This window comes from Heloderma suspectum, chromosome 9, assembly GCF_057233095.1.
Source record: "Heloderma suspectum isolate Gila_16-S chromosome 9, 16-S_ref, whole genome shotgun sequence".
Taxonomy (NCBI): Eukaryota; Metazoa; Chordata; class Lepidosauria; order Squamata; family Helodermatidae; genus Heloderma; species Heloderma suspectum.
Window position 1 is genome coordinate 14,453,622 of NC_139466.1, and position 27,088 is coordinate 14,480,709.

General features: G+C 48.0%; 1 protein-coding gene across 1 annotated transcript in view; it reads left to right on the forward strand.

Moving 5' to 3' along the window:
• Nucleotides 1-5,315: 5,315 nt before the first annotated feature.
• The window catches only part of LONRF3 (LON peptidase N-terminal domain and ring finger 3), a 32,818-nt gene continuing 11,045 nt past the window's right edge, over nt 5,316-27,088 (forward strand). Inside the window, exons 1-8 of the mRNA XM_084813737.1 lie at nt 5,316-6,103; nt 11,060-11,178; nt 12,477-12,599; nt 18,126-18,281; nt 20,023-20,254; nt 21,480-21,570; nt 24,281-24,395; nt 25,428-25,549. Of these exons, the coding sequence (XP_084669863.1) occupies nt 5,539-6,103; nt 11,060-11,178; nt 12,477-12,599; nt 18,126-18,281; nt 20,023-20,254; nt 21,480-21,570; nt 24,281-24,395; nt 25,428-25,549 (1,523 nt within the window). The 5' untranslated portion in view covers nt 5,316-5,538. The remainder of the gene's footprint in view (nt 6,104-11,059; nt 11,179-12,476; nt 12,600-18,125; nt 18,282-20,022; nt 20,255-21,479; nt 21,571-24,280; nt 24,396-25,427; nt 25,550-27,088) is intronic.

Here is a 27,088-nt window from a genome sequence, read left to right on the forward strand (position 1 = left end):
TGGGATCTGCAACAAACATTACAGGGTGGAGTGTTTCCTGTTCAGGATTCCCTGTTCTATTCCCTCTGGGATGTATGTTTCCCTATCCCACACACAGTCAAGACAGTATTCTGCGTCCACTTAGCACACTCCGTCTTCACTGGGCTGCTTTGTGGAGTTCTCAGTTTTCTTTTTCCCCACAAAAAGTTATTTTGTACACCTCCAAACCTTGGGTTTCCCCCAACTCTGCTGATGTTTCCTTCGTTTGCGTGAATGGTGCTGTTTGGGGCTGCATAAGCGACGGCACTCACCGCCTGAACATCAGAAATAGAGGGAATGATGATACATGAAAGTGGAGCCCCAGGAAGAGTGCCTCTGAGTATTTTCAGAATGCTTTGCTCTTTCACAGACTTCCCCAACCTGGCGCCCTCCAGATGGGGTGGACTACAAACCCCATCATGCTGGCTGGGGGTGATAGGAGTTGTAGTCCAACCCATCTGCAGGGCAGCAAGTTGGAGAAGGCTGTTCTGTCGAGTAACCACAATATCCCCGCTCCGTTTTATCATCATCCTGCAGTAACAGAGCCCACAGCAGCTGTCGAGAACTTGCAAGATGCCTCCTCCCTTCCAACGATTCCAGTGCAGTTGTGCCCCATGCTGAGCCTTGAACGTTTAGAGGTCTATTATAAGAAGATGTGTGAGATTGTTTACACACACCCCTTCTGCACAGGGATGCACACAGAGAGAGATTTTTGAGAAGAACTGCATGTACAAGCCCGCCTTTTTTGTTCATCTCTCCATAATGTGCTCTCTGTCTTTCTCCCAGTTCCAGCTCAAAGCCACCTGTTGCTTGAGTCAATATCAGTTCATTGTAAGTGTGATTCTCACTGCAAGAGGCAATCAGGCAACTGGTCTCTGAATGGAGCGCGGCTCTCAGTGGTGACACATGTCTGCCATTCGTTTTGAAAGTTAAACCTTCAAAACCTTCTTTTACAAAGGGCCTCTCCCAGCTCCTCCAGCCACGATTCACCCAATGATAACTCCACACTCAAAGACAATTAAATAGGCCAACTTCGATGCAGTTCACAGTGTACGCTGTGCACAAACATTCATTTAGGTATTTAAATAGAAGTAAATGGGGCAGCTATCTTTGTGGCTGTGAAGCCTTTGAACCCAGTTGGCTGAAGTGGCGCGAGGGCGTGCGATGTTTACAAACATTCCAGCTGCTCAGGCAGTAAAGCTGTAGGAATGTTTGCAGACCCGCTTCTGTAAGGGAAGTGGAAATGTCACTTTGGCTGTGGGTAAAACCTCAGGCAGGCACCAAGGACAGAGGTGTCTTTATGGGACAGGACAGGCTGAGGACTGGGAGGAGAGCCCAAGAGGTGGGAAAATTGAGGTATGGAGACAGGCTGAGCTCCAGATCTTGGGAAACCCTGAGCAAGCTACCCTTGGTGGGAGGGGCCCAGCTCCAGCTGCCATTTGGCCCACCAGTGGTGGCACTTCTGGACCTTCAGTTTCATATGAGCTTACCTAGCAGCAATGCTGTAATGGGCCAGGAAGCCAAGTGGTCACTGGATAAGTTACCACTGCTGGGCAAACCCTAAGCGGCCACTGGGTAACCCCACAAAGAACAAGGTGGAATTCAGACACTTAAAAGATAACAGCAGGCGAATACGTTTTGGGAGGGAGTTCCACAATTTGGCTGTCGCCACCAAAAAGGCCCTGTCTGCAGTAGCCATTCACTCAAGGCCTTGAGAGTGGCATCAGACTCAGCACTGATCCCTTAGACTCTACCCTGGAGTCAAGTGTCCAGGACTGCGCATGCACATTAGTTGTCCAAGAGTGTGCCCACACACATAAATGTTTTGTCCCAAAACACTCTGCCCGGGTAGAATTTCTTGGGCCCCACCAAGAGACATTTTCTGGATACACCCCTGGGTGGAATATGATAAGAAATTATTGAATTCCGGAGACAGTTGTGGACAGCTCCTTCCAGGTCTCCATATATCCAGAAAGATCTATAGGATATCACAATCTCCCACAGCAAGTAAACTATCAGTCAAGGTCTGTTTTGAGAAGGACCGTAGCTCAGTGGTAAAGCACGTGCTGCCCATGTACAAAGTCCCAGGTCCAACCCTGGCATCCAGAAAGACCTCTCTCTGCCCGAGACCTTTGAGAGATGCTGCCCGTCAGAATAAACAATACTAGGCAAGGTAGACACTTAATATGGTCTGGTATAAAGCAGTTTCTTTATAAAAATCAACCCTGACTGCTCATTGGAAGGACTGATAATGAAGCTGAAGCTCCAATATTTTGGCCACCTAATGCGAAGAGAAAACTCCCTGGAAAAGACCCTGATGCTGGGAAAGACTGAAGGCAAAAGGAGAAGGGGACGGCAGAGGATGAGATGGCTAGATAGCATCACGGATGCAATGAATATGAACTTGAGCACGCTCCGGGAGAGAGCGCAGGACAGGAAGGCCTGGCGTGCTATGGTCCATGGGGTCACGAAGAGTCGGACATGACTGAACGACTGAACAACAACAACAACAATAAAGCAGTTTCTTACACTTGGCAACCTGTAAGCCACCCCATGCATGTATCTTCCTTTGTCCTTAATCTGGTACCTGCCTTTTCATTTTTAGAACTGGATCTTTCCTATATGGTAATAACTCCAACTCAACCTTCACCACCCCACCTTTCATCCTCAGCGAGCATTTGTTTGTTTGTTTGTTTATTTATTACATGTATATCCTGCCTTTCCTCCAAGGAGCCCAAGCGACATGATCCTTTTCCTCTCCATTTTATGTTATTCTCACAACAGCCCTGTGAGGTAGGTTATAGACTCAGTGAGCTTCATGGCAGAGTGGGGACTTGAAACCAGGCCTCCGGAGTCCCAGTCCAACGCTCCAACCACGACACAACGCTGCCTCTCAAGCTCTGCTAGGCTTCACTTTCAGGTGATCCCCTGTCCCCTTTTCCATAACAACACCCTTCTCTCTGTCCAGCCTGGACAAGACTTCTACCAGTCCCCTTGCTCTGAAATTCGGGGCTGCAGTCTCAGCCCGTGGTATATTTGCGCGTAAAAACAGATTTCAAAACAAAAAGCCGGTTCCCAACATCCGATGCCCGCTCTCCCGACCTGCCGCCACGCTTAGGCGTGACCAAGAGACAGAATCCAGGGCGCAGCTTCCCGGCATGAAAACACCGGTGTGATGACAAACTCGCCCCAGTGTTGTGTGTAAAACGTTACGCGGGTGGGGGGGAAATCACTCGCCTTGGCCCTCCCCGTCCTTGCATGAGTCGCGGCTGGGGGGGGGGCATAAACAGTGGCGATAACGCAACCAAATTGGGCACGGCCTCCCTTTTTGCTTACGAAAACCAAGCAGGTGGCAGCACCAAGGGGGAAATGTGCGTGCATTGGGGGGAGGGGGGCACGCAGGGAGAAAGCGTATTTCTGGGAGGGGGCGAGTTTTGCCCCACGCGTTAGATTTCAGAAAGAAAGAAGATTGGGGGCAGAAAAAAGAAAGAAAGAAAGAAAGAAAGAGAAAAGACTGGGGGCGGGAGAAACAAGACTGGAGGAAGAAGAGAGAGAGGAAGCAAGGAAAGATTGGGGTAGGAGAGAGAGAGCAATTGGGGGCGGAAGAAAGAGAGAAAGAAGACCGCGGGCAGAAGAGGGGGGGAGAAAAAGAGATTGGGGGCAGAAGAGAGGAAAAAGACTGTGGGCAGGGGAGAGAGAGAGATGGGGAAAATAAATAAATAAATAAATAAATAAATGATTGGAGGCAAAAGAAAGACGATTGAGAGAGGAGAGAAAAAACTGGGGTAGGAGAAAGAGAAAGAAAAAGAGAGAGATTGGCATAGAAAGGAGAAAGAAAGAAAGAAAGAAGAAAGAAAGAGAAAGATTGGGGCAAAAGGAAGGAAGGAAGGATTGTGGTAGAAGACAGACAGACAGACGAAAGAAAGAAAGAAAGAAGATTGGGGCAAAAGGAAGGAAGGAAGGATTGTGGTAGAAGACAGACAGACAGACAGACAGACAGACAGACAGACAGACAGAAAGAAAGAAAGAAAGAAAGACTGGGGCAAAAGGAAGGAAGGAAGGATTGTGGTGGCAGGCAGGCAGGCAGGCAGGCAGGCAGGCAGGCAGGCAGGCAGACAAGAAAGAAAGAAAGAAAGAGAAAGATTGGGGCAAAAGGAAGGAAGGAAGGATTGTGGTAGAAGGCAGGCAGGCAGGCAGGCAGGGAGGCAGGCAGGCAGACAAGAAAGAAAGAAAGAAAGACTGGGGCAAAAGGAAGGAAGGAAGGATTGTGGTAGAAGGCAGGCAGGCAGGCAGGCAGGCAGGCAGGCAGGCAGACAAGAAAGAAAGAAAGAAAGAAAGACTGGGGCAAAAGGAAGGAAGGAAGGATTGTGGTAGAAGGCAGGCAGGCAGGCAGGCAGGCAGGCAGGCAGGCAGACAAGAAAGAAAGAAAGAAAGACTGGGGCAAAAGGAAGGAAGGAAGGATTGTGGTAGAAGGCAGGCAGGCAGGCAGGCAGGCAGGCAGGCAGGCAGACAAGAAAGAAAGAAAGAAAGACTGGGGCAAAAGGAAGGAAGGAAGGATTGTGGTAGAAGGCAGGCAGGCAGGCAGGCAGGGAGGCAGGCAGGCAGACAAGAAAGAAAGAAAGAAAGACTGGGGCAAAAGGAAGGAAGGAAGGATTGTGGTAGAAGGCAGGCAGGCAGGCAGGCAGGCAGGCAGGCAGACAAGAAAGAAAGAAAGAAAGACTGGGGCAAAAGGAAGGAAGGAAGGATTGTGGTAGAAGGCAGGCAGGCAGGCAGGCAGGCAGGCAGGCAGGCAGGCAGACAAGAAAGAAAGAAAGAAAGACTGGGGCAAAAGGAAGGAAGGAAGGATTGTGGTAGAAGGCAGGCAGGCAGGCAGGCAGGCAGGCAGGCAGGCAGACAAGAAAGAAAGAAAGAAAGACTGGGGCAAAAGGAAGGAAGGAAGGATTGTGGTAGAAGGCAGGCAGGCAGGCAGGCAGGCAGGCAGGCAGGCAGGCAGGCAGACAAGAAAGAAAGAAAGAAAGAAAGAAAGAAAGAAAGAAAGAGAAAGATTGGGGCAAAAGGAAGGAAGGAAGGATTGTGGTAGAAGGCAGGCAGACAGACACGAGAGAAAGAAGCTTGGGGGCTACCTCCTTGCAAGGGGGTGTGCCCCCCGCCCCCGCCCCCGCCCCCGCAACAGCACGTTACAAAACTGCCCGGGTTTCGTAAGCCTCGCGCAAGGCGCTGCCCAATGAGCGGCTGCGGCGAGAGCGCTCGGGCCGGGGGGCGTGGAGAGGGGAAGGGAGCGGATCACGTGGCCGGGCTTTACATAACTCCTCCGCCGCGCGAGCCCCTTCTCGCGAGGGGCGTGTCGGGAGAAGCCGGCCGAATGGAGCGGCCGCCGCCTGGAGCGAGACGGGCGAGCCGCAGCCGCAGGCGCAGCCGCAGCGACGGCCCCTGCCCCCAGCCGGGCGCGCCCCGCCGCGCCGCCTGAGCAGCCGCCTGCGCGCCCTCCGGAGCGGCGGCCGCCCGCTCGCCCGGCCCGCCATGGGCTCCCCGCGGCGGCGGCCGCTGCGCTCGGGCGCGGAGCTGCCCTCGCCCTCCTCGCCGCTGCGTCCGCCCGAGCGGCCGGCGCACGGCGGCCGGCCGCGCGGAGCCCTGCGGCTGTGCCGGCCGGCCTCGGGCCACGCGCGGCGGCCGCAGCCGCGGGCGGAGCGGCTGGGCGCGCTGGTGGACGGCCTGGCGCGCACCCTGCGCGGCGGCGGCGCGGCGGCGGCGCCCGGCCGGGCGCGGGAGGCCTTCCTCGGGTGCCGCCAGTGCCAAGGCTTCCTGTACGAGCCCGTCTCGCTGCTTTGCGGGCACACCTGCTGCAAGAAGTGCCTGGAGGGGGCCCGGGGGGGCCCGGCGGCGAGCTGCGGCCTCTGCGCGGCGGCGGGCGAGGGCGAGGGCGCGCCGCCCCGGCTCCGGGTCAACGTCGTCCTCAGCAACCTCTTGGCCAAATGGTTCCCCGGGCAAGTGAAGGCGGCGCGGCTCCGGCACGAAGGCAACCTCTTGTATCAGGAGAAGCAGCTGCAGGCCGCCCTTCAGAAGTACGACGAAGCGGTCGGCTTAGGTAACTTCCCTCCCCGCCTTTCGGGGAGATGCAGAGTTCCTCGGCGCTTCCTTTTTCCCTCCAGGGTTCTGGAGAGCTCGCTGTCCTGTGGCTGATTCACACGTGTGCGCATAACGCAGGTCCTCTCTTCTCCCTTGCTGGCTCTCAACTGAATGTGCAGCTATCCTCGCTTTAGTGTTGTTTTGGGGAGGTCTCAGGCTTGGCGCTGCGTTTGATCCGTGTGAGGGCTCGCTCGTTCAGGCGGGCAGGCCACCCTTGAAGCTGCAGTCATCCAGAAATAAATATATACGTGTGAACCAGCCAGCCATCACTCCCTTTACATCTTCCCCAACACCACCTCGTGGCTTTGTTCGGCTGGAAAAAAATACACAACTGACCCTGCTCTCTTGCCTTTGATTGCAGAAATTCAATAGGTGAGGCTGTTACTGGCAGAAGAGAGAAAGAAATGGGTAAAGCGTCAACCGCTTAATTTCTGGGCAGCTTTTAAAAGCAGGAGCAGGGGCCAGTAAAACAGTTGGCAACCTTACACAAATTAGGTGTGTTGATTGGTGTGGACTTGAGTTTCTAGCACTTGTTTTGACAGACTCAGTATTGCTGTTGGTTCACTATTGTGTGTTGGCGAAGGCACTTCATTGTAAGTGCAGGAAACTTTTGCCTAGTGTGCCTGGGATGGGGACCACAGCACATACAGACAACCGATTTCCCTCAGTTCTACGCCTGCCACTCTGTTGGCGGGCTGTTACAAAGGGTGAACACCGATGGCCATTTACCCCTAAGCGATTACATGCCTGGCAAGCCGTGTTAAGTTACAGGTTGGTAACTTGGATTCAGACGACCAAGCTGCACTGAGGCGAGAGAGGAGTAGTTCTGTCACCTGTGTGGGTTTGCCATTTTGAGGCTTTGTAAAAAGCCAAAGTGTCTTAAAAGAACAAATGTCTAATTTCTGGGATGCTGACTGTATCAGTCAACGTTTCAAGCTGAATATCTAGGCTTAGGTTGTATTTCCTGGTAAGCTTAAGACTGCCAGCCAGAAGATGTTGAGAGCAGCTAAGCACCCAAACCCCTTCATTTATTTGCATCAGGTATTTATTTTTTTAACCCCAGCAGAAGTAGAAGGGGAAATCAACCAGTGATGTGACTTCCCTGATATCCCCTGCTCCCCAAGCTATGAAATGGGTGATTTTTTCCTTGAACTCTCACAAAAGTCTCTTTATTTGGTCCGAACTGAAAGTAGGTCAGGAGAACAGTATGTTGTAGAATCATAGAATCATAGAATCATAGAATAGTAGGGTTGGAAGGGGCCTACAAGGCCATCGAGTCCAACCCCCTGCTCAATGCAGGAATCCAAGTCAGAGTATCCCTGACAAATGGCTGTCCAGCCTCGTCTTGAAGGCCTCCAGTGTGGGAGAGCCCACCACCTCCCCAGGTAATTGGTTCCATTGCCGTATTGCTCTGACACTCAGGAAGTTTTTCCTGATGTTCAGTCGGAATCTGGCTTCCTGTAACTTGAGCCCATTATTCCGTGTCCTGCACTCTGGGATGATCAAGAAGAGATCCTGGCCTTCTTCTCTGTGACAACCTTTCAAGTACTTGAAGAGTGCTATCATATCTCCCCTCAGTCTTCTCTTCTCAAGGCTAAACATGCCCAGTTCTTTCAGTCTCTCTTCATAGGGCTTTGTTTCCAGTCCCCTGATCATCTTTGTTGCCCTCCTTTGAACCCTCTCCAGCTTGTCTGCATCCTTCTTAAAGTGTGGTGCCCAGAACTGGACACAGTACTCCAGATGAGGCCTAACCAGTGCTGAGTAGAGGGGAACTAGTACTTCCCGGGATTTGGAAGCGATGCTTCTATGAATGCAGCCCAAAATAGCATTTGCCTTTTTTGCAGCCACATCACACTGTTGGCTCATATTCAGCTTGTGATCGACGACAATTCCAAGATCCTTCTCGCTCGTAGTGTGGTTCAGCCACGTATCCCCCATCTTGTAACTGTGCATTTGGTTTCTTTTTCCTAGGTGCAGAACTTGGCATTTGTCCCTATTAAATGCCATTCTGTTGTTTTCTGCCCAGCACTCCAGTCTATCCAGATCACTTTGAATTTTGTTTCTGTCTTCCAAAGTATTAGCTATCCCTCCCAATTTTGTGTCATCTGCAAATTTGATCAGCATTCCCTGCACCTTCTCCTCCAAGTCATTAATAAAAATGTTGAAGAGCACTGGGCCCAGGACTGAGCCCTGCGGTACCCCACTCGTTACCTCTCCCCAGCTTGAGAAGGTCCCATTGATAAGCACTCTTTGAGTCCGATTCTGTAGCCAACTGTGGATCCACCGGATCGTTGTTTCATCTAGCCCACTTCGAGCTAGTTTGCTCATCAGGATATCATGGGGCACTTTGTCGAAAGCTTTGCTGAAGTCGAGGTATATGATGTCTACAGCATTCCCACGGTCTACAAGGGAGGTGACTTGATCAAAAAATGAGATCAGATTTGTCTGGCAGGACTTGTTTTTGACAAATTGTATAAGCTTGGTAGCCTGGTCTGAATTCTCTGCCGCCACCCCACCCCCCCACCCCCGGTTGTGTAACGAGGGAAGCGAGAGAGAAATGGGTTGTGGTTCTGAAAGCATCCTATTGGAAGTCTGATCATATTTAGCCAAATTGCCAGTGACTCACTGTCATGGTCTCTGGCTTGACAGAATTGAGGTTTTATTTCTGGATATGAATTGCTGCATTTTGCCTGCCAAGGAATCTCCCACCACCACCAGTTTTTAAATGCAGTGTGCTATCTTTGATTATTAGGCACTGAAGAAATGCATAAACAGACTTTAAAAAAAAAAGTCTTGGTTATGTCAAATTGAGGGGTTCAACTCTGGTGCTTTCTCTTAAGAATTTCTGGGATCTTCTTCATTAGCGATCTTTGCCTTTTTCTGCAGTAGTGGAGGCTTAAAGAAAGAGGCAGGCTGTAGAAGCCAGAACTCCCTAATTATGCTTTGGTTGGTAAAACTATTTAATAACTTCCGGTAGGGTAGCTATGTTGTTAGTCTGTTGCAGCAAAAACAGCAAAGAATGTTATGTCACATGCGATACTGTGAATCTTTAGACAGAAAAAAGTCAAATTCTGTCTAAGTATGCATAGGATTGCAGCCTAAATAAATCTGCTAGAGTTTTCTGATGCCATGAAGCAAGGGTGATGGATGTATAGCCCTCCGAATGATTTTGGACTGCAATTCTCATGAGCCCTAGCCAATTCCCAGATGATGGGAGTTGTAGTACAACAACATCTGGCCATATGTTCCCCTGCCTTAAAAGATGGATTGTATTTAACAGAATATTGTTGAGCCGCAGACAAATTTGCAGTGGAAATATGGCTTCATGAGCTTGATTGCAACTTTTCTTTTAAAAGGAGCCATTCTTGCTGTAGCTTTTTCTTAAGCCAGGTTGACGAGATGAAAACACATTCCAAACTAGGGATACCTGCTTTGTACCAAACCTATGACACACACCCCACACACACTTTTCCCTAGTTCGTCTGGATATTATCCAACTGACGTGCACATCACAATATAGGTGATTTCGATTCATGAAGCTTTGGATGGGTCTTCTTCTAAGGAACCAAACTATACACTGCATTAAATGTGTGATTGCATTTAATGGGTCTGGGGTTTGTCGTTGCTCTTAAATAGCCATGGGGGTCTGGATTGGGAACATGGCAGTTGGGATGGGGGAGTTTAATCCTTTCCCCAGTGGTCAGAATGAAAATCACCACCACTCTGGGTGTTTGCTGCAGGAGGGAAGCTGCTGTTGGAGAAAAGTGCAGCCAGGGAGACCATTTTCATAGGGACCAGTGTGGGGAGGGAGAACCAATCCTAGTTGCATCCCTGTGGCCTCCATTTAACATAGGGGTGGGCAAAAGATAGTGGAAGGATTATGAACTCCGTTCAGTTCTGGTGCCCAAAGTAAATTTCTGGGCTCAGAATCCTTTCATTCTAAGTGTATGTCTTGAGCAACAGGGGATCTCAGGCATAAAAAAACTAAGTAGATCCTGCAAGCCTAAAGTCTGACTATCCCTGAGTGTTCTCTCTCTCTCTCTCTCTCTCTCACGCACGCACACTGATCACGCATTTAACATAACATATTTTAGCCACTTTCCTATGACCTCTATATGTAGAGTTCCCTGTAACAATTACATGTAGAGTTTATATTGAACCCTTTTAAGCAGTATTTTCGAAAATGTTACCGGAATCAACCACTGGAATGACCCATTTTAAATGCTGGCATCTGCTAAGGCAGGGGTACAGAACCTCTTTCAGAGTGAAGGCTGGTTTCCAGTTCAGAGAAGTTATTGGGGGCTGCATTCCAGTGGTGGACTGGCCAAAGGCAGAAGGGGTGAGTCAGAATCCCAAAATACCCGCATGTTTTATCTTATTGCTGCCAGGAATTAAGCCTTAGGAGAGGCATTTCAGACTTTTAGAATGGGGAAAAACCTGCACGACAGCCAGGGAACCACTAAACAATTGGTGGCTGGGGAAAAGAAAGTGGGCCCAGGAGAAGGGATGTGGCCTCCAGGGGCCCCCAGGGGCCCCCAGAGACCTGAGGTTCCATACTCCTGTGCTAAGGGAGCCTTTTTTGCCCCCCACCCTTGTACAGTTATGACAGAACCTTAATTATATATATATACACACACATACACACACACACTGATATTCAGAGGAAATATTATCTTATATCTTCCTGGCACCTTATGCGTTTATGCAACTCCTGAAGTGAGTTCAAGACAAATGCAATGGCTCTCGGAACATCAGTTCCCGAGAGAAAGAGAGCTCTAGTTAATTTTAAACTTACATAATTGGTGTTCCCAAGACACACAAGGAAACCAAGTGATTCTGAAAGATAGTGTGTATGCCAATCATGCCGGTAGTTTAATTAATAGTTGTACTGAGTCAATGTTTCCATTACTTACAGCTCCCAATGATCATTTGTTATATAGCAACCGGTCCCAGATTAATTCTACTTTGAAATGTTGCGAAGAAGCTTTGAATGATGCAGAAATGGCTTGTAGGCTTCAGCCATACTGGGTGAAGGTGAGTTCTAGTTTCAAGTTAAAATCTTTTTGTTTAATTCAGCACGTTGCAACAGGCTGTGTCACAGTAGGAATAAAAGTCCCATGGCTGCTTCTTCCTCTCACTCTTAACTGGAAATTCCTTGGATGGTGATCTGAGACATGCCAGTGGATTGTGGGTGGTTAAACTGGTAACTTTCAAGATAAGGAAGGTCTGCCCTACAGCAAATAAGTCCAGAGAAGTTACTCGTCCTCATTTTGGTCCTTCCTGGCAAATCGGTGGCTTGAAAGGATGTGAAGTTATCAACCTAGTTTACAAAGGATTCCTTGCCTGATAGCCTGGACGCAATTTTGCTCACCACAGATGAGCTGATACAGCATAGTTGGCAAAGACTGAGTTACAAACGTCTCCGGTTTGATTGTTGCCTCTGCCATCATCCTTACGTAAATCACTCCCTTTCAGCCATGGTCGTCGTCATCCCCCGTCTGCAATATGGGGATGATCATACTTGCCTACCTTTCAGGGTTATTGTAAGCCTAATAACACAGTAATGTGCTTTGGATGCTCAAAGGAGCTGTATAAATGCTAAGTATTTGTTGTGTTTTTTATATGTATGAGCTTGGGCTAAAGCCTGCCTGGAAGCCAAACTCTGGCATAGGGAGCTGTGATATACTGAGCACCAGACCATTGGTCTCTCTATTGTCAATACAGTGGATCTCCAGGATTTCAGACACAGGTCATTGCCAGCCCTACCTGGAGACACCAGGGATTGAACATGGAGCCTTTTGTATGCAAAGCAGGGGCTTTACCACTGAGTTGTGGCCCTTTCCCAGAAGTCCTCCTTACCCCAGGGTTGTGGGTTGGGCTGTAACTAATCAGTGATGAGAGTCCATCTGACCATGTTCACAGTGCATTTCTATCCTTACACATACTTCAACACTGAGCTCTGGCCTTCTGAAACTGCTTCTGCCGCTCAGCACTGGCTCAAACAAATCCCTGATGATTTAGAATGCTTTGAGGGGGTTAATGTTGTTTACATCTGTAGCATCATTCAAAGTGCATAAGCTTTACGGGTCTTCTCTTCTGTATCCTCAAAACAGCCCTGCAAGGTAGATTAGGCTAGGAGAGGCAGTGATTTGCCCAAGGATACCCAGTGAGAGATGGCCCAGGGGCAATATGAACCTAGTCCCTTCACTACAGACTCTCTCTGTGCCATCTTCTCTGCCACACAACGGTGCGATATTGTTCCCCTTCAGATGCTGAGGTTTGGCAGGAGGGCCTTGAAAAGACAATGACGACTCTCTTTCCTCTTCTTGCAGGGCCATTTACGGAAGGGACAAGCCCTGGCTAACCTTGGAAAAACAGAAGAAGCTTTACACGAATTTTTATTCTGCCTTGCTTTGGATGGCAGGAATAAAACAGCTAAATCAGAGGCTCAGAGGGTAAGTCCTGAATATCTTTTTGACTGATGGTCACATCTTTGAATGTGGTATTGTGTCCTCCACCACATCCATTGGAAAGAAATCAACCTGTCAGTTTATGGGACGTGGTTGCACTTTGGCAGTGCTGCTTCAGTATGGCCCCCGGTGTTGTGATATCTGGGTTTAACTGATGTAAGCTCTTTCGGGCAGAGAACTGTTGTCTTGTTGTTACTGTATAAAATGCCATGCACGTTGATGATGGTGCTATGTAGATGATGATGATGACGAAGAAGAGGTTGCAACAGTTTCCTCACCTACAGGCTGAGCCCCGCTTCCTCTTGGCTTCACAACGTGCATGGCAAACCCATGGCATTGAATATTTGCCTAGTCTTGTCTCCTGCAAACCATGCCCACATTTTTAAAGTGCCTCACATACGTTTATTCATGTGCATTTTCATCCTTTCCCCAGTCCCATTTTTAAAAAGGGCATTTTAAAAACTGCTCCAGGGATTTGTGGGTTGGGTTGGTGACATTCTCCTTTGCCGCCCCATTTTCTTGGAATGGTCTCCTGGATCACCCGCATGATGCCCTCTCACTCTCTCCCAGTCTCCAAATTCATCCTCAAAACTCACCTATTTTCTAAAACCTTTGGCACTGCTCCCCTGGTTCCCACGTCCTACAGTAACTATGGAGCCATTCAGACAACACACTAACCCACACTCAGTGTTGCTGCTAACCGTAGGTTAGCATGTTGTCTGAACGTCCACAGGGTGGCTTGTTAACCATTTAGTGTGGCTTATTTTCTTGAACAAGCCACCTTGAGAATCCATGGTTTGTTGTTGGGTTGTTCAAGGTGGTTAACAAGCCACACTGCATGGTTAACAAGCCACCCTGTGGATGTTCAGACAACACACTAACCCACCATTCAACAAACAACCCACGATTTGACGACGACAACCCACATTCAACCACTGACTGTAGGTTAGTGTGTTGTCTGAACAGCCCCACTGCCTCAGTATCTGTAACTGAAATCACACATTTTTTTCCTTGTTTTACCCTGCCTCCACTTTCTTCTTTCTCTGTTGTCTCCCTGTGTCAGATTTTAGATTGTAAACTCCTTGGGGCAGAGAAGTGTCCCCTCTTACTTTGTGAAGTGCAATGCACGTTAATGCCACTATATATGATCATCATCATGTACTGACCAATTAGCTATCAGTTATTTTCTCAAATATCTAAGCAAAGCCATATTAGGGTCAAGACAGATGAAACATTTAAAAAGCAGCAGAGGCAGTTAAACGATAGCAATGTTGCTGCCCTCAAACACACACACTTTTTTCCATCTTAGGACGAGCGTTGAAAAACCAGTTCTGCGAGGGTTGTGACATGACTCAGGTTGAACGAGGGAAAAGCTGGCGGGGGGGTGCCAATTGGCTAGTGACCGTGATGTCACAAACATGCCACCTCATCCTTCCTCTTGCCAGTCCCTGGAGCAGTTTTGCAACCGGTTTTAAAATTTAATTGCTGCTTCTCGGCAAGATGAAAGATAAACTCATCTGTGCCTTATTAAGAAGAATTGCCTGCCTTCCTGATGTGTCAGTATGCTCCCTTCCCATGCCAAACTCAAGCCTTGCGCCGTCATTGTGTGTTGTGTTGTTGTTTTTGGTGTCTGGCTTATGGCATGCCCGAGCAAGGAACTGTAATGAACTGGTACGTCGTCTAAAGCCACAGCAACGGTGCATTGATTGGAGCAGGTTATTCACTGCTGAGCATTCGTGATACAAGCAGGCTTTGGGTGAGCAGAATTACTGTGTATGCATCTGGGCCGCAGAGCACAACACAATGAACTCAACTGATTCTTACCCAGCTGCTTGTGCAAGCGCAACAGCCTCCTCTTTGTAAAGCATTCTGGCTGCAGACTTGAAGCTGAGCTCATCCTAGCTGGCCACTTAGCTAGAACTGCTGCTCCTGCAGGTGCACAACAAGCATGATAATATTCTGGGGACCAATCTGGCCCCCAGTCTGGCCCTGGCGGAAATCTGATCCGAAGGTCAGCATCCCTTTCTTAGGGACCGTAGCCACTTTTGTGCCATGTGAGTGAAGGGCATGTCTGTTTTTTAATATGGGGCAGAGCTAATGTTGCTGGGCCCTTCTTGATTCAGAATATGGCTTTCCTTTCAAAACTCTGTGCAGTTCAGGGCTATAGAGGGAAAGCGATGAGCGATTTTTTAGGCAAGAGAGAACCACGGTGCCCTGTGACTTCGTCCCGTCATGCAGTGCACGCAGGGCTCCCATTGTGCGTTTCATTTAGGGGGGGTTATGGCAAGGCAAGTTGGACCACCACGACGCAACATTGAAGAAGTTGCTCAGCCTTTGCGACTTAGTTGCGAGACGTACATGTAAAGCAGGGCTGAGGAACCAATGGCTCTCCTGATGTTATACTACAACTCCCATAATCCCTGCCCATTAGGATGATGGGATTTGGAGTCCGACAATATCTAGAGGGCCACAGGTTTGGCATCCCTGATGTTAAAGGTTCGAAAGTAGGGTTGACCTTTCAAAAATATATAACTTACCAGATCAAGAATTTTTTTTCTATCTAGTTCAGTGCAGTCTACTCTGGTTTTCAGTGGTTCTCAGGTCTCAGCCCTTTCTCATCGCCTGCGAGTTGATCCTTTTCACTGGAGATGCCAGGATTAAACCCGGCACCTTGTTCATGCAAAGCATGTGCTCTATCACTGAGCTGTGGTTTGCCCAACACTACCCTCCCTAAGGGACTGCGGTGGCTTAGTGGTTAAGACGCTGAACTGCAGACCGGAAGGTCGGCAGGACAGCAGTTCGAGACCCGAGTGCCACATGACGGCGTGAGCTCCCGTCTTCAGTCTCAGCTCCTGCCAACCTAGCAGTTCGAAAGCAAGAAATTGCAAGTAGATAAATAGGTACCACTTCGGCAGGAAAGGTAACAGCGTTCCGTGCACCTCGGTGTTCAGTCACGCCGGCCACATGACCACGGAAGCGTCTCTGGACAGTGCCGGCTCTTCGGCTTAGAAATGGAGATGAGCACCACCCCCTAGAGTCGGACACGACTGGCTGGGGACACCTTTACCTTTACCCTCCCTAACACCCCCCATACACCCCAAAAGGATTTCCTGTTTACTGCAACAATTTGCAGGGCTTGAAAAACATTTCAGGAGCCAGCATGAGTTTTTTAGGAGCCCAGGAAATCAAGTGTCAGGATTTCCAGCCTCTCTTTTCCTTTTATCTTAATGATGAGATGACTTGCGGTTAATAGTTTATAGAAGCACCGGCGTCCTCTTGACGTTGGCAGCTAACCAGAGATTTTCATAACTTCGTAATAATCTGTTGGCTCTTGCTTTCAACATATGATGTTCCTTTTTTGGAATGTCAACATATGCAGTTGACTGGGTGTGTGTGCGTATGCACGCAGAGGATTAAAGTTGAGGTATGTCTCCATGGGATTTCATTCAGGGATGGGATACGCAGATCTTGGGTATCCTGTTGGCCAAAGAGTCCTTTGGTTCGGATTCCTTCTCAGCTATGAAACCCACTGCATGGCCTTCAGCTACATGGTATTGCATAGCCTAACCTACCTCGCAGGGTGCTTGTGAGGATAGAGTAGGATAATGCCATGCATGCTGGCCTCTCCTTCCTGCAAGAAGCATAGGATGCAAGTGTTATAAAGATGAATGCTGCAGCCCACTTGTCAGATCTGATCCCCCCAGCGGTCCCAAACCCAGGTATCTGGCACATGTTTTCTAGGAGTCTGTCTATTAAATGGGAAATACACTGGAAGGTATCCTGCCATCGAAATCAGCTAGATGAGTTTACATCCCATCTGCTTTTGTATCCTTTCCCCTCCCCTATCAGGGTAGCCTAAGTGGATAAAGAACACTTCTCACTTGCATAGCTTGTTAACTCAGACAGATGTTTGGATCATATTAAGCCCATGCATTCATGCCTGTGCTGGCTTCCAATCCGTTTCAGGGCCCAATTCAAATAGACTTTAAGAAAAAGTCTTCAAAGCCCTGGACAGCTTGGGGCCAGGTTACCTGAAGAGTCACCTTCTCCCACATATCCCTACTTGCACCTTGAGGTCATCGTAGGAGGCCCTTCTCAGAGTACCCCCACCAAGTGAGGTTCAGATGGTTCTACAAGAGAGAGGGCCTTCTCAGTGGTTGCACCCCAAGTGTGGAATGCCCACCCCAGAAGAAGCTTGCCTGGAACCTACTCTGTACTCTTTTCGCCTCCAGGTGAAGACGTATAAAAAAAACCTTTTCCGAAGCTTTTCGAGGGCTTTACAGAGGCTTAAAAAAACCTCCATAGGCTTTTAAGGATTTTGAAGAGTCTGGAATTTGGGGGCGTTTGAAGATCTGCTTGTGCCGTGACAGTTTTATTGTATGGAGTGATTTTTTTTTTTAATTGATTTGATTTGACCTTTGCATGCTCTTTGGTTTTTATGCATCGTCTGTACTTTTATCATCGGGGGATTGCATTTTCATGTTTGATGTAAACTTCCCAGAGAATTCTGGTGAATGAATGGACAGCAGAGAATTGCCATAAGGATATACCCCAAGCCTCAATATATGAAATTGACATATACTGAGTCAGAGCCATATACTGAGACATATATTAGCATCAGATAATACTAGTTGGTCCAGCCAACTAGCATTGTCTGATACCTCAACCTGGTGTCCTCCAGATGTGCTGAACTACAACTCCCAGCATGCCCCAGCCATGCATAAAATTTACAGACATAAAAGTATGTCATCCAGCAAGGGACGTGCAGATCAGCAGAACTTGAGCTCTCGAAGGTCTCTGAATTCCATCTTGAAGTGCGTTCCAACTCAAGTCCACATCAGATTGCAAGCCTTGGAGGGTTTTTTTCTGTTCGCATGAAAATCCATGTGTATTTCCATTCATATTTTTCCAAACGTATGCATCAATTGTGTGCATCTTTGAAATGCACGCATTCTTCTCCCATTGATTAAAGTACAATTTTCCCAATATGCACTGCAATTGTTGGTAAGTGGGAGAGGATACCTTCCAACTCATCCCCAACATCCCTCAGAGACACTGTGTTAATAAGTCCCACAAACACAAATCCCCACATTTGTACATTTTCCAAAACTACAGTTGTTTTCATGCGCATTTTTCAAATGTATGCAAGCTGTTGAATGCAATTTGGTTTTTTTGGTTGGCAAATCACATGGCAAGCTTGGAAATGTACGGGCTTCAATGGGAGATTGCGTCCGAGTCTGCGTCTGGACCGGAAGGTGCGAACTCGGTAAATCCTGAGCAAAGATGAACTGAAACAGAAGTCCAACACATCTGGAGGGCACCAGGTTGCAGATGTCTGGTCTGATGTGACCAGCAGCAGTTCTCCAGACTGTTAGGCAGAGAAAGGACTTTCTGCCTAGTCCTTTTAACTGGAGCTGCTGGGGATCAAATGTGTAGGACCTTCTGTGTGCAAAGCATGTGCTGCGTCACTGAACTGAATAGTGAAGTGTGCATGTTTGTTTTATATCACAGCTTCTACTTAATTTATTTTCGCATATCCCGGGGAACGCTCGGGAAAGCTTGCCCTGTATCCTGCAGCTGTTGTCCCGTCACTCTAGATTAAACGGGAACCTTTTAGGTTCAGTGGGATCTGGAGGCACCAGCCACAGTCTACGAAGCTTGCTCAAGGTAACGTTCATCTGTGGTTCTGTATTTTTATGTGCATTTTCTTGTTGTGGGGAGGGATGGGGGGAGGCGGTTGCGCAGTTTGCCTCTACTTGCTCTGTAGGACCATGGTCCTGGTCCGAGAGCTCTTCTGAATTAGTGCATCTTGCTGATGTTCGTGGGAACACATTATCTCTGAGGGATATTGGGGGTGGGAGGGAAGGTATCCTCTCCCACTTACCGAGAATTGCAGTGCATATTAGGAAAAACCTTGGCACGGGGCTGGCATTGGAGAGACTCATTGAACTAGGTCTCATAAATTGAGGTCTTGAAAAGAGAGGGTTTCTTTTCCAAAAACAGATTTCAAAACATGGTCTTGGGTTGTAAAGAAGGAATCTTGCATCTCAGGGCTGATGTTCAAACTAATATTTGTAGCTATGCATGTATTTACTGATTTTATTTATTTAAAGCCTTGATATCCCACTGTTCTGAAGGAAAGTCTCCCAGATGGGCATACAGATCAATAAAAACAAGACAGTCCCTGTCCTCAGGTTTACGATCTTAAAAAGGCATGACACAAAAGGAAAAAAGGGATGCGGTGGAAAAGGAAAACAAGAAAATCTAAGCACCAGTTGTTAGTGTTATACGGATTTTATAACATCTAGACGTAAAACTGTAATGCAGCCAGAAGTTGTTGGTCTTATTACAACCAGCTGGAATAAAAACATTTCAAAGAGAGGAGGAGCCAAAAATTGCTGGTCTCTCAGCTGAGTTGTATGAATGGCCCTGCTTCCTGTCTCTCCCTCTTCTAGAGCCTGATGAAATGACTGCTGGGTGACAGTTGCGGGAGAGGCAAAGCCTGATGAAGTTGGCTTGTCCGCAGAGCAGATGGCGGCCCTGCTTTCCTTTTCTGTCTCTGCTTGCAGCTTGATGGAATGGCTGCTGGATCCATTAAAACTACATAAGAGCTGGCACAGCAGTGACAAGTGTAAACTCTGTGCACGTCGTATCTTTGCCTTGGCCATGAACTCACTAGGGAGCCCTGGGAATCCTCTCACATCCTTTGTCCCTCTGCTACAGTAGCGGAAGAATACCGATCTACCTTACAGGCTTCTTGTAAGGATTACCAAAGTAATGTACGTGAAAGTGTACTTGGAGCACTTGCAATATGCTATATTACACTAGCAAAAAGCCTGTTGCCATGATCTGGTGGGGAAAATGCACATAGATTCAGGGGTGAGCAACCTGGTGTCCTCTGAATGTTTTGGACTACAACTCCCATAAGCCCCATCCAGCATGGCCAGTGGTCAAGGGATTATGGGACTTGTAGTCCCCAATATCTGGTTGCCTGCCCCCTGGTGCCGAGTTTATATTTTGAAGGAGGGGGGGAGGCATCAGGGCTGAAGACTCCCACCATTAGGCTTTAAACCTCCTCCCTGCCCCGGTGATCCCAGCCATTAAGAATGAAGCTTGCTTTTCTCTGTTTCTTGGTCATACCAGCCTGTGACGGAATGTTTGGAGAGCAGGGCAGAATGTTGGAACTGATCTCTGCCAGTTCCCAATATTCCATTGTATCTGTGTAGATGGCAAGATGATCTCCAAGCAGTCTACTGAGCCTCACTTGCTTCCCTGCTCAAAGCCTTTTGATTGTAGGGCCACGGTGTGCCCTGTCAGCTCATATGTGTGTGTCGGAAGGACACCTTTGAAGATCTTGTGAAGACTGTCCTCCCTGAACATCAGGAGTAACTTTTTCTCTTTTGCACAGGTGAACGTGGAGCAGGAGAAGAGCTTCGCTCTCCACAAGGAGCAGAAAGTGACAGACTGCGGCAGCTTGGGAAAACCCGTCCAGGTGACAGAGAGCTGGAAAGGAAACTTGGACACCTCCCCGACAACAGAGTCTGCCGTCCTTATTTCTGAGAAATGCAGGCTTCTAAAGAGAAAGCGCTACTCAGAAGAGGTCCCGAACACCGATCGACTGAGCAAAATTGTGAAAAGGGGTATACTGTTTTAAATTCTGCTTAAGGGCCCAAATCCAATTTCATTTTCAAATTGGTGAATGTTAGGACTGAATAAAGAGTGCAATAGGTGAGGTGTGGGTGAGATATTCATGGAGTTCACACTTCAATGGGAAATTGTCAAATTCGCACTTTCCAAGCGTCAACATGAACTGGAACAAAGTTTACCATCAAAATCTGCATGTCCGAAGTTTGCAATGCAGTTTGGAGGGGAAAACAGTGCACAAAAATGTGTACATTTCAAAACATGCATACAAAATGCATGCGTTTGGAAAAAATGCACAATGGATCGCTTTTTAACAAATGCATAAAATCCAAAGTGGAATCGAGACGAAGTGAACTTAAAAGGGGAAAAATGAAAACCCAAGTAAGGTTTTTCCCTTGCTTATGCAAGACTAGATACTTGGTTAATTTCAATGATATATGAATTCACAGCTTTTTTTAATAACAGTTCTTGTAGAAAATCTACACAGTATGCAGAAAGAGGCAGTAGACTGTTAAACTAACACATCAGAAAGGGAGAGAGAAACATTGTGGCATTAGTTCACTACATGTAGGGAGTCCGGGGTCGAGGGTGGGTCTTTAACATAGGGGGAGCTTGCAAAACTGTAAACCCTCCCTTGCACTCTGAAGTGGTATAGTCCAGATTTCGACCACTTTGTTTCGCATGTTGTGAGGATAAAATGGAGAGGAAGACCATGTATGCTGCCTTGGGTTCCTTGCAAGAGGAAAAAAGGCAGGATAAAAACATAATAAATAAGATGTAGATCAGCTCCTAGATTAAATGTCCTCCTAAACATGAGAGTCTAGAGCTGCTGTCCCCAACCTGATGCCTTCTAGATGTGTTGGACTGCAACTCCCATCATCCCCATGTTGGGTCTGATGAGCCTTGCAGTCCAACACATCTAGAGGGCACCAGGTTGGAATTTGCTGTCAGCTTTTGAGTGACAGCACTTTCTTTAATATATTAAAAAAAAACTATTGAATTAAACACTTTAGAATGTTGGAATTTTGGATTTGCAGGGGTGATTCTAATGTACCAAAATGTGAAATGCATAATATGCCTTTTTGTGAGAAACAGATTATTCAGTTGCTGATAGTGAGAGTTCAGATTTCTATGACTAAGTGCATAGGTTTGGCATCAGCATGATACTTGCTCTTTCCAGCTCTGTGACATATGTGTCTTTCCCCCTCTTGTTTTTAATAGATACAAGTGATGCTAAAGGGTCCAGTGCTGGAAACTGTGTTCTATTTGAATTCATGGATCCATCTGACCTGGAGTGCTCATTGTGCATGAGGTATCCATCCATTACTTTGATGTGGGTGGGCCAGTACATGAAGCTCGTTCCAACTCATGTCTGTATCAGCATTTTTTTCATGCATGTTTTGAAATGTATGCATTTTTCAAACACATTTTTTTGTTCCATGAATCACATTGCAAGCTCAGTCTTTGACAGCAGTTTGCGTTTGAGTCCATGTTTGGGAAGTGTGAACTGCATAAATTCTGGTCCAAAAAGACCTGAAATGAATTTCTCATGCATCTCTGGTGCAGAGTTGCAGAATTCCATCCATTAAAGATGGTTAAGAGACTAGAGGTGCACTGGAGGTTCATTTGTTTTCTTCCCTTCCCCTCTTGAGGGCAAAACCCTTCCACCCTTCCTATCTCCTCAGGGGTCTGAACCACATTTAAGGCTGTTCCTTCTATTAACCATGGTTCCATTTTTAACCAGGATATGCTTGGAGTTTAAGTCTGGATTAAGATGGAACCTGGTTAGCATTGACCATGGTTGAGAGTGGTTCAAGTGACTCATTTAGCCAGAGGGTGGCACGGTTGAGAGTGGTTCCAAATGACCATGGTTGAGAGTGGTTCCGGAGTGACCCTTATAGTCAGAGGGTGGCATGGTTGAGAGTGGTTCCAAATGACCATGTCTGAGAGTGGTTCCAGAGTGACTCTTATAGCCAGAGGGTGGCGTTCATGCTCTTGAGGGAAAGCAGCAGATCTAGGAAGGAATGCAAGTAAGGTTACCTAGAAACCAGTTGTCGTTTAGGCTCCCAGGCAGGTAATAGCCTGGAAATTGAGCATGGGCCTATGTCTTACTGTTTCAACTTGAGGCATAATTGATATTCATCCTGATCATCCATTATGAAATGCCAAGAAATCTGAAGACTGCATTACCTTGAACGCGTAACCCAGTGACCTCATCTCCAATGAACCAAAGCTGCTATTAACCTAGTTTGCCTGCCCAAGCAATAAGTGTAATTGACCGACATCCTGTGCAGTGAGTAAGTGAGACAGCAGCAAACCTAGATGCCTGCAAAGTATCTGTGATGCACCCAGCCTGGATTGGGATCCCTGTGCTTACTCTAGAGCAGGGGTGTTGAACCTCTTTCAGACCGAAAGCCAAATTCTGTTTCAGAGAAGCTCTCGGGGGGGGGGGGGGTGCATTCCAGTGGTGGGTGGAGCTGAAGGCAAGAAGTGGTGGGGCCAAAAACGCCAGCATGTTTTAACTTAAAGCTCTTCCTGCTAGCAACTGAGGCGTAAGAGAGACATTTCAACCTTATGTAATGGGGGGGGGGATTCAAAAGCCAGGAAACCACCAAATGATTGATGGGTGGGCCAGAGGAAGGGAATGTGGGCCTTTGGGGAACCTTCAGGCCCGGAGTGGGATCCTAGGAGAGACAGATTTGGGTTCTGCACCTCTGCTCTAAAGTAAAAAAAAGAAAAAATGACGTAGCTTCTCTAGCTACATATTTAATGTAAAGTGTGCTTTGGGTCTTAGATAGCAGAGGCAGATAACTGGCAGGGGAAAGATTCAGCCCCCCCCCCCCGCCCAAACTTTCATTGCATCAAAAGCAGTAGTGCCGTCACATAACCACCTGTCCTATCTGAGCAGATTTTGTGTGTATATATAAGAGAGAGAGAGAGAAATTCAGCATTGCAGAAATACCAACGAGCAGAGGAAAACGAGCGTGACTCTTCTCAATTCTCCCTCTGCAAGTTTTATCCTACTCGCTGTGTAACTTGCTTGAGGGCTGTTTTGCTTCTTTCTTGGAGGAGGCAATTGGCTGCGGTTGCAAGGCCAAGCCTAAGCTGCTAGGAAGGAATATTTTAATTTTAGCTCGGAGTCCTTTCCTTTCCAATGTCCCAAGCCCACCCCACATCATGAGAACCCTGAATTTCTAATAAAATAGAAGCCTATTTATGCAAACGAATCCTTTTACTCCATGCCAAGGCAACCCTATGCAAATACGTCTGTATGCCAGGGAAGCAAAACCTCAGGCCCGGGGGTCAAATCTGGCCCTCCTGGGGTCCCATTCCAGCTCACTGGGGTTCCTCAGATGGCCCCACCCCCTTTCCCCAAAAAAGCAATCGTTTGGTCATTTCCCAACATTTGTGCAGTTTTCCTCCCATTCTAAAAAATGGAAATGCCTCTCCTGTGGAATGCAGCCCCTGAGAGCTTCCCTGAAACAGCATTTGGCCCTTGGGTTGAAAGTGTTTCTGCACCCCTGCTATGTATCAACAGCAAACTCATTATCTGAGTGTGGATCTTTATGTAGCCAAAATGGCACCACCCGCCCACAAGAAGGAGGCACCTGTAGGTTCAGGGAAACCCTGAGGTTTACAGAGTTTTTTTTTAAAAAATGGAAAATTAAGATGAGGGGGGTAGGTAAAAGAGCCCAGTGAGGACTGAGCATGCTCAGTGGCCACTAAATGCTGAGAGGGGAGGGAAAAGGAAAAATGGAAGAGGGAGGGGAAATGGGATGGAGTGTCCTGAAAAAGAGCAAAGCTGGCTGGAATCCTGAACAGGAGCACTCCATGCTGCGACATTTTGTTGCAGATCCCACTCGTAGCACTCTCAGCACTTTCGGTTCTTCTCAAGGTTTTGAGCTTCCCTGTCACCATCTGGGTAAAGCAGACTGCCCATCGTTTGTAAATGGAAACTGTTAGAAGATGGTGTCATTTTTCTCTCTCTTTTCGTTACTTCCCTCCCAATGCCTCCATTCCAGGCTCTTCTATGAACCCATCACCACCCCTTGCGGGCATACCTTCTGCCTGAAATGCCTTGAAAGGTGCCTGGATCACAACCCGAAGTGCCCCCTGTGTAAGGAGGGGCTCTCGGAGGTAAACCTGCTCTGTTGTGTTTTGGGAGGGGCTGTAGCGTAGTGGTAGAGCCCCTGCTTTGCATGCCGAAGGTCCTAGGTTCGATCCCCGGCATCTCCAGGTAGGGCAGGAAAAACTCCTGCTTGGAACCCTGGAGAGCCACTGCTGCGAGTCGGTGTCAACAATACTGGGCCAGATGGACCAAGGGTCTGACTCGGTATAAAGCAGCTTCCTACGTATCCTTGGGGTTCCCCAGCCCCTGCCGCCATGAACATCAGGTTGCATCTGGGGACTGGTTTTCACACTGAAAATAATCCTCTTAATAGCCTTACTTTAGCATGCTCAGTAACATGCATTGCAGTGCCTTTTCCCGCAAGAACTGAATAGCCTCGGCATTGAATGGAGCATCTGACCTGTCTCCCTTGGTGGCTGCAGTAGGAATGGGTTGATGCGATCACTGTTCTCTCCCCACACACTCCTTTTTATTTGTTTTTACTGAGGTGGAGAGGGGGAGTCAAAGATGGGGAATAACAGATAAGCAGAAGATTAATGGGAAAGGGTTTCTTTGTACAGTCTCATATTCGTAACTAAAACCACGCCTCAATTTAAAAAAAAAACCCAAGAGGGTGGGATTTGGCATACCAGACTTCTGCACTAGACCTCTCAATTCACAAATAGTATTACTAATATCTGTCACATTGTATTCCACCTTTCCGTCGAAGAGCTCAAGGTGGCATTCATGGGGATTACCCCATTGTATTTTCACAACAGCCTTGTGAGGTAGGCTAGCTTCAGGGGCAGTGCCTTTCCTTGAGCTCCCAGCTTGCAGTTTTGACAAAGATGACTGGTTATTTCCTTAGACCATATTTGAACAAGGAGACTGCAGGATGCCTTGGAAGGGCCTCGTGCTGCCGACTCTGCTAAAGGCCCTGTTAAATGGCCACGCACACAGAAAAGCAGATGAATATGATGTTTCTATCAGGGGAAGATCCTATAGCAGGATCATGACAATTTCTAGCCTGTACCTCAAAGGAATCCCATTTTTTGCTGCAGTGCTTGGCAATGAGGAGACACTGTAAGACGGTGCTGATGGAGGAATTAATCGCAGAGTACCTTCCTCAGGAGCTCACAGAGCGGAGAAAGCTTTACGAAGAGGAAATTGCGGAACTTTCCAAGTATGTCACAGTCACTTTCCATTTCCCTCCAACCACTAGTTCAGGGGTGGGCAAGATGTGGGCTGCATGTAGGGGCCCCCTGGCTGTTTGTGACGGGGAGGGCTGCACCGCCTCCGCTTCTGAATTTGCCATAGCAATGGCAAAAAAAACCCTTCCAATTTTCCTTGCTAACAAGGCAGGTGCTTCCCCCAAGGAGAATTACCACTGTTTTTGCAGTGGTAGCAATCTTGAGGGTGGGATGCAACCCCTGGTGGGGGAGGGCGATGTGGCTTCTGGACTCCCAGAAGTTGCTACCCTTGCACGAGGTAATACTATACAACGTGGCTTCACTTGACTTGTTTTAGCTAGTGCACCACCCAGAATTAATCTTTGGCTTTGCTAATATAAAGACTGCCATGTCTGCCTTTCCTTCTGCTCCCCGCCTTACCAGGAACCCATGTTTTCCTCTTAAAGCTGTATACAGATTTGGGTAACAGCTGGGCTTTATGTTTTCCAAAATGGGGGTCAGATTTCACTTCTTTGTCCCAGAATCCTCAGTGTAACCTGATACCTGTAGCGCTTAGATGAGACCGGGGTGCTTCCAAACAGAGGGCTCCCAGCACTACGAATCACAAGACTTTGTCAAGCTGTTCTGTCTTTCTCTCCTTAACAGATTTTGTGTGGAGGGGGAAAAAAGATGGATGAAGCAGTGGGAAAACATGGGAGGGTTACCAAATCAAGGCAATGACTTCATAATAAAAAGCCTCATAGGGTAGCACTCTTAATTCCATAAGGACACAATCCTATCTGTTGCGCTCTGGGTGATCGGAACCCCTGAACATGGAAGCATCTGATCATTCAATGCAGGGTGGGAGGAGTGGTGGAGGCGATCTTTGCCTCCCCGTCCTGCTGCCCTTTGGATTTTTCTAGAAGGGTTTTTCAGCCCATCTAGTAAGGGTATGTCAGAGGGAGATGGAAGGAAGCTCAAAATAAATCATATCCTGGTCTCTCTGGTCTCCTCCCCTGACTGCCCACCAGAATGCCCTCTTTCCTCCTCCAAGATCGCTTTTCCAACCTCGTAGGGCAGTTGGCACAGTTCTTTCTATGCCAGCTGTGAGGGGGTGGGGGTGGGGAGGGTCAGATGTCCGCCTCCCCCTTCCGAGGTCGGAGCATCGTCTCCGACCTCGGGAAGGGGAACCTGAATAAACGAATGGTCCCTGGGACGTTCGCCCAGGGACCGTAGGATTGCTCTTTCCTTCTGAAATCTCCATTTTGAGACTAGGTCTAAATTAGGGGTGCAGAACCCGATTCCCAGGGTCCCAGTCTGGCCCACCTGGGGTCCCAGTGGCAAACACCCCCTTCTCCCCCCAACCCGCTGATTGTTTGATGGTCTCCCAGCTTTTGTGCAGTGTCTTCCCCGTTCTAAAAGATGGAAGTGTCTCTCCCAAGACTTAGTTGTGGGCAGTAAGAGCTTGAAGCTAAAATGTGCTGGTATTTTCAGCCTTGCCCCCTTTTGCCTTTGGCCCCGCCCTCTTTGCCTTTGGCCCCACCCCTTTGGCT